The sequence below is a fragment of the Onychostruthus taczanowskii genome, unplaced genomic scaffold (genome assembly GCF_017590055.1).
Source record: "Onychostruthus taczanowskii isolate IOZ18803 unplaced genomic scaffold, ASM1759005v1 scaffold4, whole genome shotgun sequence".
Lineage (NCBI taxonomy): Eukaryota > Metazoa > Chordata > Aves > Passeriformes > Passeridae > Onychostruthus > Onychostruthus taczanowskii.
Window position 1 is genome coordinate 3922143 of NW_024501459.1, and position 14100 is coordinate 3936242.

Below are 14100 nucleotides of genomic sequence, written 5' to 3' on the forward strand. Positions count from 1 at the left end.
GCAATTCATAGAAAACAGCAATTCAGAAGATGGCATAGCAGGAGAGAGAAGAGCTTTTTTGTGAGTTCTCAGTGTCAAGTTGACACTTTGAACCTTATATTGATCCATGCATGAAGAGAAAAAAAAAACATACAGTAGACACATTAAAAAGATCAAACCACTTTGAACACCATCAATAAGACCACTGTGCCCTGTTCTGTGACTCACACCTCCTGGAGGAAGGAGCTACTCAAGGAAATTCAAAGGACAGGAAAAAAATGGTCTCAGAGGCCATCAATCAACCATTGGGATCTAAGTCTTTTAGGAACTCATAAGCCTAGAATATTAGGGAAAGGCTGAAGAAGTAATTCAATCACTCTCTCTGGGTACTTATACATTAAAAAAAAAACCAAAAAAACAACTTCATGACTGGAGCCAAAGGAACTCTTTCAATCTTCTAGACAAGCAGCAGAAATGGAAATTAGATTCATTTAAACTTGCAACAAGGAGAAAATTTTTGGCACAAGACACAGATAAATATTGGAAAAGGAATATTTTTCAGAGGAAATTTTGAGTCATTATTTTGCTTGATATATTCAAGTTGCGCCAATTGTTATGTGTGCATGTAGCATATAACTCTAAATATGCCATACATACAGAATGTGTGTAATACTTGCCTGCATATATCATGTGTATATATGAGTGGTAGATATATAGTTGTAGATCTTCCTTACTGAAAATTAATAACTTTGCAACTAATATTGAAGACAAAGATGTAAATATGAGACCTAAAATAATCCAAGCATGGCATGAGCTGGAAGCAGAATTAATCTTCAGAATACACTGAATATTTTTCTAAACAGTTTGTTAGGCTTTGCTTCAATTTACATTATCTCCACAGTAGGTGAAAATATGGATTTTCTTTTGAGATGGAGGAGAAGAGATTAGTGATTGCTTTTTCACTAACAGAAAAATAAGTCTATTTAATGAATTACTGTGAAAATACACTTGGACTTTTATTGAAGTGAAAGAAACATAGCAAAGAGTTTGATCCAAAGGAAACTTCTTCATGTACTAACATGACCTAACAGCTCCAGTTTTTCCCTGGCTTAGTGAGATTGAACAAATACTAAATTGATTTCTTTTTCAGAGTGACACTAATTGTGTTTTGTCCCTGAGCACCATATTAGGCATTATCCTCAACATCTCTCGTGAGCTTAAAGTTTAAAAGACAAACACAAAAAAATGCTACGTATACAAAATATTTCTTAGACAAATTGTGTCAAATAAGGTATTAACTTCAGACTGATTTTAAAGTGCAAGTGGGAGAAATGTCAGTTGCTAAATGAGGGCTGAAATTTATCCCCTTTCAGAAAGCCACTATGAGCCTATGAACCACTGAAAGCCAATCCTAAAATCATGACTTAAGGATATTTAAGGGCCCCATGTTATCTTTGTATGGAGTCAATATTTTTTTTGCCAGTGGTGTGATCCCTTGTTATTGATTTGTAATAAAACTTAGTATAAGATATTTGGGATATTTTTCATGCCAAAATGTGTCTTGGCTTCTAGTCTTGTCTGTGTTGGATGCTGGCCACACCTCATGTAGTATCTTTAAAAAAAATTAAAATCTGTGGTGCACTTGAAATATTGATTTAGCCCTTCCTTTTCCAAATCCTCAGCAGACATTTCTAGAGCCAATGTGATAGTACTATTTGTAGTTTAGGATACTCACTATGCCTTGGAAAAAATACTCAGAAGAGATAGCTGGAATTTGCTGGATACTATTGCTGATATGTTCCACCATATTGCAGCCAGTATGATTATTTCAACCTGTTTTGCTTATGGGATGCTTGTGGAAAACACATCAGAAATCTTGGTTAATAGTAAAAATATATATCTTTCATTAGCTCATTTCAGGCTTAGGAAAATTGTCTTCAGCTATTTAGTACTGAGGGCTTCTGAGTAAAAAATTAATGCCCTGGAAACCTTTAATTTTTAAAACTCTGAAGGTTCATGAAATATTATGCTTAAGTAATTTCAACCCTACGGAACTTCAGCCAAATCAATGGCCGAAAATCAAAGGTAGATAAATTCAGACTGAAAAAAAAGTGTTTCTTTAAAGTCAAGGCAAATATCCTTTAGAAGGATGTTTTGTCCCTTGTTTGAAATTTTTGAATTCTTATTCTCTTCTTTGAACAAAACTATAGGATTCACTCAGTGTTCATGATGCAATGCTCAGTGTCTTTTATTTTATACTGTTACAGTGCTGTCTCACTTTCAATATATCTCTGCATCTATGAAGCACTGTTCTGAAGTATCAAATCTTTTACATGTTTTGCTAAAAAAATTAAGGTGGTGAATTTGTTGTGACTATGTTAAATTAAAACACAAAAATTTTATAGGTGTTTCTTTTTACAGAATTTGTACGTTTCTCTACAGGCATTGAAAAACTGTGTTTGTAGTAACCTTCCAATTCTCCCGGGTATTCAGTGCATTCTTCTCCCACATCCTCTCATTAAATCTCAGGAAATAATGTGACAGCTTTGATATTCTCAGACATCCATTCCTGAGGCAGTCAGTACATTGTAGGTCACTGGCAGGTGGCAAGACACCCTTCAGAGGAAGGATGGTTTACAGTATTTTGTGGAATGTTTAATGTATCCTTGTGCAAAGAAAAAATAATTTTCTTGAGTGGTCCTGGAGGGAACAGATACAACCTGACCCCTAAAGCCATGACCATATGTACAGTTTGTGCATGCAAAAATATATTGGAGTGAGGTGATTCATGACCCTTTCATTCAGTGATGGGTTTACCTCGGACTGCAGACAGACACCCACCTAGCTCTTCATTTACTCTGCTTCCTCAATAGGACAGGGTGAGAAAAGAGGATAAAAAACCTTGTGGGCTGGGGTAAAGGCAGGGAGATACTTCACCAGTACCACCACAGGCAAAACAGATTCAACTTTCAATATAATAATTGATATAATTTATTGCCAGTAAAAACACGTGTATAGTGAGAAACATGGACTAATTAAAGCAAGATTTCCACCCTGTATTCCCTTTTTACCAGAATAAACTTAATTCTTTCATCCCTGACCCTTCTGCCTTTCCCTTCCATGTGGAACAGGAGGATGGGGAATGGGGAACTGCAGTCAGTCAGTACCATTTTCTCTCTCCTGCTTCTTTCTCCTCACACTTTTCCCCTGTTTCAGCATGGTATCCCTCCTACATGATACAGTTCCTTCAAGAAAAAACTGCTCCAGTATGGGCTCTCCAAAGGCCATACTTTGCTTCAAGAATTATGCAGGGGCTGCAGGCTGTAAATACTTTCTGTCATGGTACTTCACAGGCAGTGGGAAATTAGCTGCTCTACCATGATTCTCTCCCAGAGTTGCCTGGAGAACCTCATCCCCTTCCTTCTTCTTTCACCTTAGTGCTTACATGGCTGCTCTCTCATCCTTATTTCCCCACCCCCGCCAACTCCTCTGCCTATTAGACATTTTTAAATGTCCATTCTTAAATATGTTTTCCAGAGGCACCAAAATATTGGCTGGTGTGCTCAGCTGCTTCCTGTGGTGGGTCACTTTGGAGCTGGCTGGAAACTGGCTGGAAGCAACTGTGTCCCACATGGGACAGGCTCTGACCTCTCCTCATGGAGGCTACCTTATGTGTCTCCCTGCCAACACTTGGGCACCTCACACCCAATTAGAAAACACTTAGAAAACAATTAGAAAACAGTTTCATGGAAAATTGATTAGGAAACCACTACTGTTTGTAGCACCACCATGCTTTCATTTCAACAGATTTATTTTCAAATTTTGTAACCATTTCAGTTCTAGTTTTGTATTGTTGCTCTGAGGGTTTTTAGTCCAAAGGTTTACTTTCTTGCCCTTTTTTGACGTGTGGGTTCAGTCCACACCTGCAGCAGTGCCAAGCCAGCCACCAAAATCTGGCAGGCTCCTGCCCTGTGAGCTGAGAAGGATGGCACACAAACCTTGGGGCAGCTGACACAGTGACTTTGCAAAAGAAACAAATGCTAATACTAATTTTCTCCCTATTCATGCTTATGCATTCTCACAGATAAGTAATATATTTTTTAAATTTTGTGTATTCTTTAATAGAAGACTTAAATAATCCAAATGGCATTTACTGTGTATATTGTTGGGAGGTGGGGTGGGTCACTTTAATATTTTTCCAAAGCATTTCCCATTAAAAGAGTTCCAGTTGATCTTGTTAGATGCCATGGAAAGAAAATCTGTGTGGCTGGTTCCTCCAAATGAGTGAAATGTATGAGGACAGAATTTGTACAGAAGCTGCATAAGCAAAAGCATATAAAGGCTCAACAGAAGAATACCAGTGAAATCACAGAAATGTGGGCCAGCAGAAAGGCATTTCCTCAAGATTTAAGTTCTAACAGGATCTTTTACATGTCTAGTAAGCTCCATCTTTTTCTCTTTCTCCTGCTGGGTGGCAGGGAGAGGGCTGCTCCTGCTGCCGTGGGTGCTGGGGAAGGTGTCCGTGCCCACAGTCCATTGCACAGGGCAGTGCAGGCGGAGCTGTCTCTGTAGGTGGTGCCCTATATTTAACTTAGCATTAGGTTGTCATGATGTTTCTTAAGAGCTAATGGCAGGGGGGTTGTTCTGCTTGGAGTTGCTGTATCCTCCAAATAATCCCTTGATTTCTTGCAGCAGGCTCAAGGCACTGAAAGCCCTGAAATGTAGAAATCATGGAAATGAGCCTGGAGTCAGTGGGTATGTTTGTGCTGCACGTACTTCACTGGAATAAAAGACACCAAATTACCTAACAGACAAGGAGTCTGGCTGTGAAAGTACAGAATCTAAGTTTAGATTCCTAACAGGCAAAATGATCTCATGCTGCCTTGCCAAGCCTGGCAGCACACAGACTGCTCAGCACACACGAGTACCGGGTGGCTGTCACAGCCACTGAAGGACTGCACTTGATTGGCGGCTAATGAGGACTCCTAAACTGAAAGTTTTAAGCCTAACACATCTTTAGTAGAGCAAGAAAATAACAAATCTTAGAAAAATGTAATTGAAGGGGAAGAGATCACCCAGCATGTGAGCTAGTAACTGGCCTTAGCTGGAGTGTCCTGACAGCGAAACTTCCATGCAAGTATCTGAAATAGCCAATTACTTCTACAGATAGAGGAGAAGGTAGTGGAGCTTTTGGTGTCTGTGAAGAAAGAGAGATCTCAATTACTTACTGTAGTCTTTTAAAAGACAGGAGAGAGCCAACTTTCGTGGTTCTTGTGGTTCCTGCATATCAAGTTGTCTCTCTCTATCTGTATTGATTGTATTCATAGTTTCTAATACAATTCCTGAAACACTAACAACAAAAAACTGGGTAAAAGAGCTAGTTTGGATTTAGAGGCAAGGCAAAGGGAAACCGTGCTTGATTTTATCTTGAAATAAAATTATGACCATTGTCCATGTATTCAAAGCTATGACCAGGGTTGCTGCTCAGCAGAAGCTTCTCAACACGGTCTAAAACTTAGATTTGCTAAGGTGCATCAGACTCTGAGTGCAGCAGGAGATAAATCATTGGGCAGGTGTTCTGTACAGACCCTAAGAAACTGCTAAAGATGCATACAATAAGCCAAACTTTTGCCAGTTAACCTTGGTCCTCTACACAGAGTCCAAACCACTGCTGGTAAAAAATGGTAAAATGAATAAGGTAAAATGAATAAGGCTGAAAGTAATACAATACAGAGAGTATTTCTTGATTTTCAGGGCAATGACAAGTTGTGGAGAGGCAAATTAAAGAAGCAGCTGGAAGTTGTAACACCAGAAGTGTCTATTGAAAGCAGCTGAGAGGAATCATGGCAGACATTATTCCCATATGTATGCTAGCATGTTCTATGAGTATTGTGTAACACATAGGAGGAGTAATATCAGGTGTAATTCTGACTTACATTTCAACAAGGAGGAGTTCCTGACACAGATTATGCTGCATTAATCTGCGTCAGTGAGCAGTGGGAGAAAGTTAACCTGAATGTTGGCAAGCTGATGAAACCATCTATGTTGCCTTGAAAATCCTCAGCTATGAATGAAGCCTGTGGCAAAAACTGGAAATGTGAACTACTGGAGACTCGTCCTCAGACACTGACACTTCCATGTTTGTGGGTAGGAAACAGTCTGAGTGTTAAAACCACAGGAGTGGAACATTTCAGTAGGGTGCCGTTTCAATCTAGTCACAATCAGATGTAGTGGGAGTTAAGAAAAAGGGAAAAAGTGTTTTTCTGACATCAGGAAGCTTATTCCAGTTGAACAGAAAGCCTTTGATCTTGGTTTATGGTAGCTAATACGTGACAAACTTGTTGATGTGGGAAAGTAATAGGATTATTTTGGCAATAAGTTTATGGGGAAATAGCCCAGGTTAGGGCAAGAGTTTATATTGTTATCCCTTTAGAAAATAGGAACGCATGAAACAAAAGTAAGGTTCATCTTTAGGTTTCATCTCGCAGTATTGATCAGGGAATGAGATCCATGAGCATGAAACACGTACTGACAACCTGGACACATGTCCCTTGGTATGACCAAAAGCTGCCCTTAAAGCCTGCAAAGCCTCCTGTGTACTAAACCACGTATGGAAGGACAGTATGTACACCATGACACACATTGCTCTCATACACTGTGTTTGAGAACAAAAGAATTAGTGCAGAAACCCACAGGCTATTTTCAAATTGCCTGCAAGGCTGCCTCCACATGAATCTTTAGCTTGTGCCTGTACTTGCAGAGCAGTGTGGCAATAGATGTGTAAATACAGCAAGACATTTTCTGAAGCTGGGGGGATACAGTTTGATGTGCTGTTTCCTAAAGGACTAAGATGTGAATATTAGAGATCCTTGGCTGTGTTTCAGAGAAGCACCTGGAAGCTTGGATGCATGTAATGTCACTTCTCCAGCTGAGAAGGAAAATCAAAAAATAGGCTTTCTTAAAATAATGTTTCAAAGTCTCACATCCCAGGCATTGCTGTCACACCTAGATGTCCTGCTGCCTTTGGTATTCCTGCTTTTAGATGAATTTACTCCTGGAAATGGTGAGATGAGAACAAATTTTAAAGGAAGGATGAAGCAGACAGCTCCCTTGGCAGGAGTTTGGTTTCTGAAATTAGGTTGAATGTCAAGGAGCACTTTCTCAGATCAGTTAATTCGTTTGTAGGGTTTCCAGCTGACTCGAGCTGTTCTGTCCTTATGCTATATGGGATTTATGTACTGATATGATTAGAAAAAAAAGTCATTTATGGACCTGGAGATACCTTTAATCGTTCAAGTCCAAATCAGGTTTTTCAAAAATGCCATTGAGGAGAATTCCATTGATTCTCATCTAGTTATTCAAGCTTGCTTGCTTCCTTGAAACAATATTACATTTGTGAATGTATTAATTCATTTGTCTCTGTATACATTATCTTTTCCTTCATATGCATTTGCTTTCACTTGTGAAAGTCATGTGTGTTAGTTTTTTATTCTGTCTTTAATGAGCTGTAGTTCATTGCAGTGTATTATGTATTATATTTAAAGTATACACAGAGAAATGCCACAATCTATAAAATGAAAGTACATATCATATATGGGGAAGTTAATAATTTCAGGGAAAGAAATTAAAATTATGATTGAATCAAAGCAATCCTGTTCTTTGTTTATCAGACAGAAAGTCTGATATACTCTCACTATGTTAAGAACATCCGAAACTCATTTGTAATTAAAAAATATCATTCCTTTATTCAAATAATATAATTAAGTAATGCAAACCATTCACAGAATAAAAGAGGTTAAATTGTATTTTTCACTCAAAACAGATTATAATTAGTTCCTGGCAGAATGTGGTCCTGATACAATGCACTATTTTCTTGCTGTTGTGACTATTGTGTATGGGCTATGCTGCAAAGGCTGAAAGTGGGTAGGTACACTCCCACTCTTTGCTATTTAGAGTCTTTCAGGTGTCCACTTTAGAACCATACAAAAGCATTCTTTTGCTGATGCAAATAGTGGTGTTTTTCCTGCGCAAAGCCTGCATTTCTTTCCGCTTCAGGACAGAACTTCAGAGATCAAATCATATACTGCGGAAAATGTTTAAAGGTTCAGCTTTAGAAAAAAAGAAACAGGAGCACGCTTTCATGCTTCCCAAGGCCATTTCAGAGAATTCCTGTTTTCTGGTGCTTGTAACAGTCTGCAGTGGATGAGCATATAGTTGCTTGTGTACATATTCACTTGGAATGGCTATTTAGTGTTAATTTCCAAGACCAGGACCCTAAATATAAGACTCATAATACAAGAGAGTCAAATACACCAGCAAGCTGCTGCAGTATCCAAAAAAAAAGACCAGAAACTGCAGATGACAAGTGGGAAAGCTGATTCTTATTCTTCACGAACAGCGGCCCCACAGATCTTGTCCAGTCTCTGTTCATTTCTGAGGGACAAATAAGTCTTCCTGACTGCACCTGCATTGCTACAATGTTTGTTTGATAGTATTTTAGTTCCTCTTTGAAATAGGGATAGAGTGGTTTATATGAACATATACTCAGCAAATGCAACAATATATTCTAATTAATTAATTATCCATTTAGTGCTACAATAATTCACTTTATTTCTAACCATTCCCAGTGAATTATTTATATAGTGACATTTATTAGCAAACTACCATTTGCATCATTTCTACATCATTCTTCTCATTATTAATTTACTTTCAATAATTCTTTACTGCTTCATCTCATCAATAAAGAAAAATGGATGGAGTCCATGAATCATTTAATTTTATCTTAATTCTATATCCCTAATACCACTGCCAATAGCCAAGAGCAGATACATAATATATTAACTGGCAGTTCCTCCCTTTTGTACATTCCCTTGTCTCCTTTTCTCTCCTGTATGCCAGTATCCCTGAGTTTGTTCTGCAAAAGCGGATGATGATTTCCTATTAATGACTATTTAAATAACAGAATTACATAGCTATTGTACTTGCTTCTTTATGTCCCAGACAGTGACTATGAATTAATTAGCATTAGAACTGTGGAAATTCCTGTGAGTTTAACATTGTATTTTGTGTGCACTATTGAATGATTTTACACTTCCTAATGCAAAACTGATGATATCTCTTCAAACCTCTGGGGGTGTGTGTGAGGTCATTAAAGTTAGATTTGCAAAGAAAGTATATGGATTTCCAGCTCACATAATTTTTTCCTGTGCTGATAATGCTATTCTTGAGTTCTTCTTCAGAGTGGCTTGTTTGGATTGAAAGATTCTTTATCCTATTCATCTACCTTTCCCAGCTTTTCATTTCATGAGGGAAATGAACTGTGTTTTTTCAATACTTAAAACATTCCTACAGGAAAACAAGAGCTTACGTTTTCAGCTCCCAGGGCTGTCATCAGAGATAATGCATACAGAAAGGCAGCTTAGTGTGAAAAAGCAAATATACATGTCAGAAATGAAAACACCAATTTATACCATGTCTCTTTCCTGTCTTCATTGCTTATAGCTTATTTTGTCCATGAAGGAAGATTCCAGAAGTAACTTCGGTAGTTTTTCATGCAGACATCTGCATGGGAAGAAAAATGATGAAGTTTTATAATAAAAATTCTCCCTGGAATCCTAAGTTCACTTCATATTTCTGCTGATTGTTTGTTATTATTTTTATTTTTAAAATGAGGGGGTTTTCAGTTCATGGATTCATGGGAGCTCACATTATTAGCACCCTGCCAGAGAAACACTAGCAGACAGAATCCCTCCTGAAAGCAATTAATCTCTCTGTACTACATACTGAGCAAAATCTTAGTGTGTTATGCCAAGTGAATTGTTTAAACAGATTTTATCTCCAGAACTTACTTTTTTTCTCGTTTAAAATATTCTCTTTTTTTGTTTTGTTTTCTTTCAAAGTAAACAGCAACATGTATTTAGGCTTAAATTTAGCATTTTCTATTAATATAACTTCTTAAAATGTATAATATTTAATAAATATATTCTTGATTGTAAAGTTCTAAAGAAAGCTGTTTAATTGGGAAGAAAAATACTGGCTAGGCATCCAGAACTAAAGCTTGTTGAAATGATTAAACAGCTTTTAAAAGCTGACAAAAGAAATGTTTTCTTCATGCCAGTTTGATTTACTTCAATAACTAGCTCAAAGTTAAGGAACTGCCTAGAAATAGAATAAGATGAAGCATCATTATCATTAAATGGCCTATGAATAAATTCTCAGTCTGGGATCCTGAGACTTATGAATTCATTCATTAGCTGTATATAAAATTAGCTTTTGTAGTAAACCAGTTTTAAATATACAATGCTTGATACATTTTTCCTCTGTATACAACATTTATTGCAATTTTATTTAAATAATAAATACACTTGAAAGGCAAGGATTTTGCATTTCAATTGCAATTCCCATTTCAATCCAAAGCAGCTGGATACAAGGCGTAAGTAAATAAACATTAATCTTCTAGTAAAGAAGAATTATCAGTCATTTCTACCAGAATGCTCTGTAAGTATTTATCAGTTGAATAATTATGCTGATCTATATAATTTTTGAAATGGGAATGTAAGGTGTTTTTCTGGTAGTATGTGGAAGCAACAGATTAGTTTAAAGGTCAGATTCATTTCAAAGCAACATTTTTTCCCCTAAATTTACCTTCAAATTCCCTTGAGGAGAAAAGAATAATACACATTTAAAATAAGTATAGAAAGGTCTATTTTTTAACAATTGTTTTACAGTTTTTGTATTTTCAAGAAACTAGTGTTTTAAATCTCATGAGAAATAGTTTTGTATTGAATGCTTTAAATATTTGTCACATTTTACTAAAATATTATCATTTAGGGCCTTGTAAATAGGCAATTCTGTGATATATTGGAGAAAGAATGGCTATATAAATTAAAATATATAGCCCCCTACTTTAAATCTTTACTCACTATTTTAATTCTGTAAAAAAATCCAACATTTTTTAAATAAATTTAATTTCCAGATGGAAGAAAGTAAGTTTTGACATTTTCTACTTATTAAAATTCTGTTTAAAAGGGGTGAAAATATCACAATGGGCATTTTTTCTCTCATCAAAAGTAAGGCAGTCAGTTTAAATTTTGATATAACAAGAGTAACATAAATTTATTTTTAATAGATTTTATGTAGATTTATGCTCACATTGTCATTGATTTAGTTTATACGTAGATGATGCTGACATTTTAATTAGAAAAACTTGGTTGCTTTATATTAGGCTTCTTTAATGACTTATCAAAATCAGAAAATTCATATTCTTTCTTGAAAACATAAACCACAGCAGGTCCCCTTAAATCACACAGAAGACAGAGACACCTACTTGCTCAAAGTTGTGAATTAATTAATGTGTTTCAAAGATGTAATTGCTAGAGAAGAGGTTCAGAGCATGGTTTAAAAGCTGCTCTTTTTTGTGTGTATCCGGCATTGGGCAATGAAATGTCAGCAGCAGAGGTTCGTTTCTCTGAGCTAAAGGAGAGGGAAGAGGTTTTATTGTGCCAGTGGTGGAGAACATATTTAAAGCAGCAAGGATCTCACTGTTTTCAGCCAAGTGCTGACATACTAATTATGCTTTAACTGCATCTCCTGTTTCCTCCTAGGTCTTACTGCTGCAGCATCCCTTGTATCCCTGGCTTGGGCTTTGGCTTCCTACCAAAAGGCCCTCCGTGACTCCCGCGATGACAAGAAGCCGATCAGTTACATGGCTGTTATAATCCAGTTTTGCTGGCACTTCTTCACCATAGCAGCAAGGGTCATTACTTTTGCTCTGTTTGCCTCGGTTTTCCAGCTGTACTTTGGGATCTTCATCGTGCTGCACTGGTGCATCATGACCTTCTGGATCGTTCACTGCGAAACAGAGTTTTGCATCACTAAATGGGAGGAGATAGTTTTCGACATGGTTGTTGGGATAATCTATATCTTCAGCTGGTTCAACGTCAAGGAAGGGAGGACACGCTGTAGGCTTTTCATTTACTATTTTGTCATCCTTTTAGAAAACACCGCCTTGAGTGTTCTCTGGTATCTGTACAAGGCCCCTCCAATCTCCGATGCATTTGCCATACCAGCACTGTGTGTAGTGTTCAGCAGCTTTTTAACAGGCATTGTTTTTATGCTAATGTACTATGCCTTCTTTCACCCCAACGGACCAAGGTTTGGGCAGTCACCAAGCTGTGCTTGTGAGGACCCTGCCGCTGCCTTCACCCTTCCCCCAGAAGTGGCCACGAGCACACTGCGCTCCATCTCCAACAACCGGAGCGTCACGAGTGAGCGGGATCAAAAATTTGCGGAGAGGGATGGGTGTGTGCCGGTGTTTCAGGTGAGACCCACTGCACCATCCACACCTTCCTCCCGGCCACCAAGGATTGAGGAGTCTGTCATTAAAATCGATCTGTTCAGGAACAGGTACCCAGCATGGGAGAGACACGTGTTGGACAGAAGCCTGAGGAAGGCGATCTTAGCGTTTGAATGTTCCCCTGCTCCTCCACGGCTACAGTATAAAGATGATGCCCTTATTCAGGAGCGCTTGGAATATGAAACCACATTGTAAACAAAGCAAAAACACAGCTTGGAGCAGCTCCAACGTTACAGTCCAAATTAAGGGTTGACAGTAGGGCTGTAGGAACAACCAAACTGCGTACTATAAGTAGAGCAGCAAGCTATAGCGTTCTTAGTCTGGCTATCATCATGATTATCATTTGATCCACTGTGTGCAGTCTGTCTGCAGGACACTGGTACAGCAGCATCGTCTGAAAGCCTCAAAAAACCCCAAACCCTGACCCAGACATACAGATCAGTCACATCAGTGGGGGGAACTCATCCATTACCCCTCACTGCTATGAAACACTGACTGCACAGTACTTACAATCAAACCAATATAAAGGCTCTGACCAGAGCTTTCAGCTTCAGCCAGTCGTGCATTTTATTTTAGAAATGAATGATTGATATTTCAATAATCAATGGCAAAAATAAAAAAAAAAAACCCACACCTTTTAAAAAATAACAAAAGTGTAGCACACAGTGTTGCTGTTAGGAAAACTGTTTTCTGGGGCAAAACCCAGGAGCTTAGTAGTCTTCAACACTCCCATAAATCAACCATTCAGGTTAGAATAAGTTTGCAGAATAGTTCTTAATTAAAAAGAAATGTCATCAAGTTTATAAGGCTGTCAATGGAAAATAAACTAAATTCTGATTAACTAGGTCATTAAAGTTAACATTACCAGAACTGTTTGTTTTCTGTGGAATTTCAAAGTCTTTTTCAAATGCAATTAACTTCTTGATATTATTTTCAACAGAAACTCTATGCAGCTCACTTCTAGTTTTGAGGAGAAATAAGGAGCTCTAGCACGTAGTGATATTCATTAAATGATAATCATGATTCAGTGTACAATTTGCAAAAAAAAAAAAAGTAAAAGAACAAGGAAGTATAGTTTTCATATTCTAAACTTTTTGGAGGACCCCTTTCAGATATTTCAGAAGAAACCACAAGGAGCTGAACACACTGAAACTTCTCTGTTTCAGGACTGAGAACGCATGATTCAGTGTGTGAATGTATGCAGGTGTGACAAGAGACTGACATGCCATGCCCTTCTAGTGCCAAACATTGTATAACTGCAAGGTTGATATTGCCTGAGGGACACAACAGGTGGCACAAGCCCTACCAGAAAAAGAAGCAGGAAAGACCAACCAAGCTCTCAATGTGTAGAGACAGCTCTGATTTTTCCCCCTGAAGGTGAAAGTGATGTCTTTTAAAGGCTTTCAGCTGCCTCTTAGTAAGTATATTCACCGAAGTATAATACAAACGTGGAAGAGCTTCTTCTGCCTGTTCAAGACTGGCGTCCAGACGTGTCTAAAAATTAGAATCTCTTGTAATAGAGTGTTTTTGATGCAAGCTTTTGGGTTTTAAATACCTCCCTAAATCTAGTTAAAGGTATTATACTTTATGTTAAAAGTATCCCCTGATGGTGCTTTCAGATGCATTAAAGGTGCAAGTCAAAATTTGATAGTATTTTTTTTAAAGCTGGTGCAGAGTGAAAAACTCATGGATTATTTCAATATTTTTGTAAAGTAAAAATATGGTATAAAAGGTTACTTTTTATAAACCTCAAATCTTTTAATACA

General features: G+C 37.6%; 1 protein-coding gene across 1 annotated transcript in view; it reads left to right on the forward strand.

Moving 5' to 3' along the window:
* Nucleotides 1-12529, forward strand: part of XKR4 (XK related 4) — a 211497-nt gene extending 198968 nt beyond the window's left edge. Inside the window, exon 3 of the mRNA XM_041412913.1 lies at nt 11583-12529. Within this exon, the coding sequence (XP_041268847.1) occupies nt 11583-12529 (947 nt within the window). The remainder of the gene's footprint in view (nt 1-11582) is intronic.
* The last annotated feature ends 1571 nt before the right edge of the window (nt 12530-14100 follow it).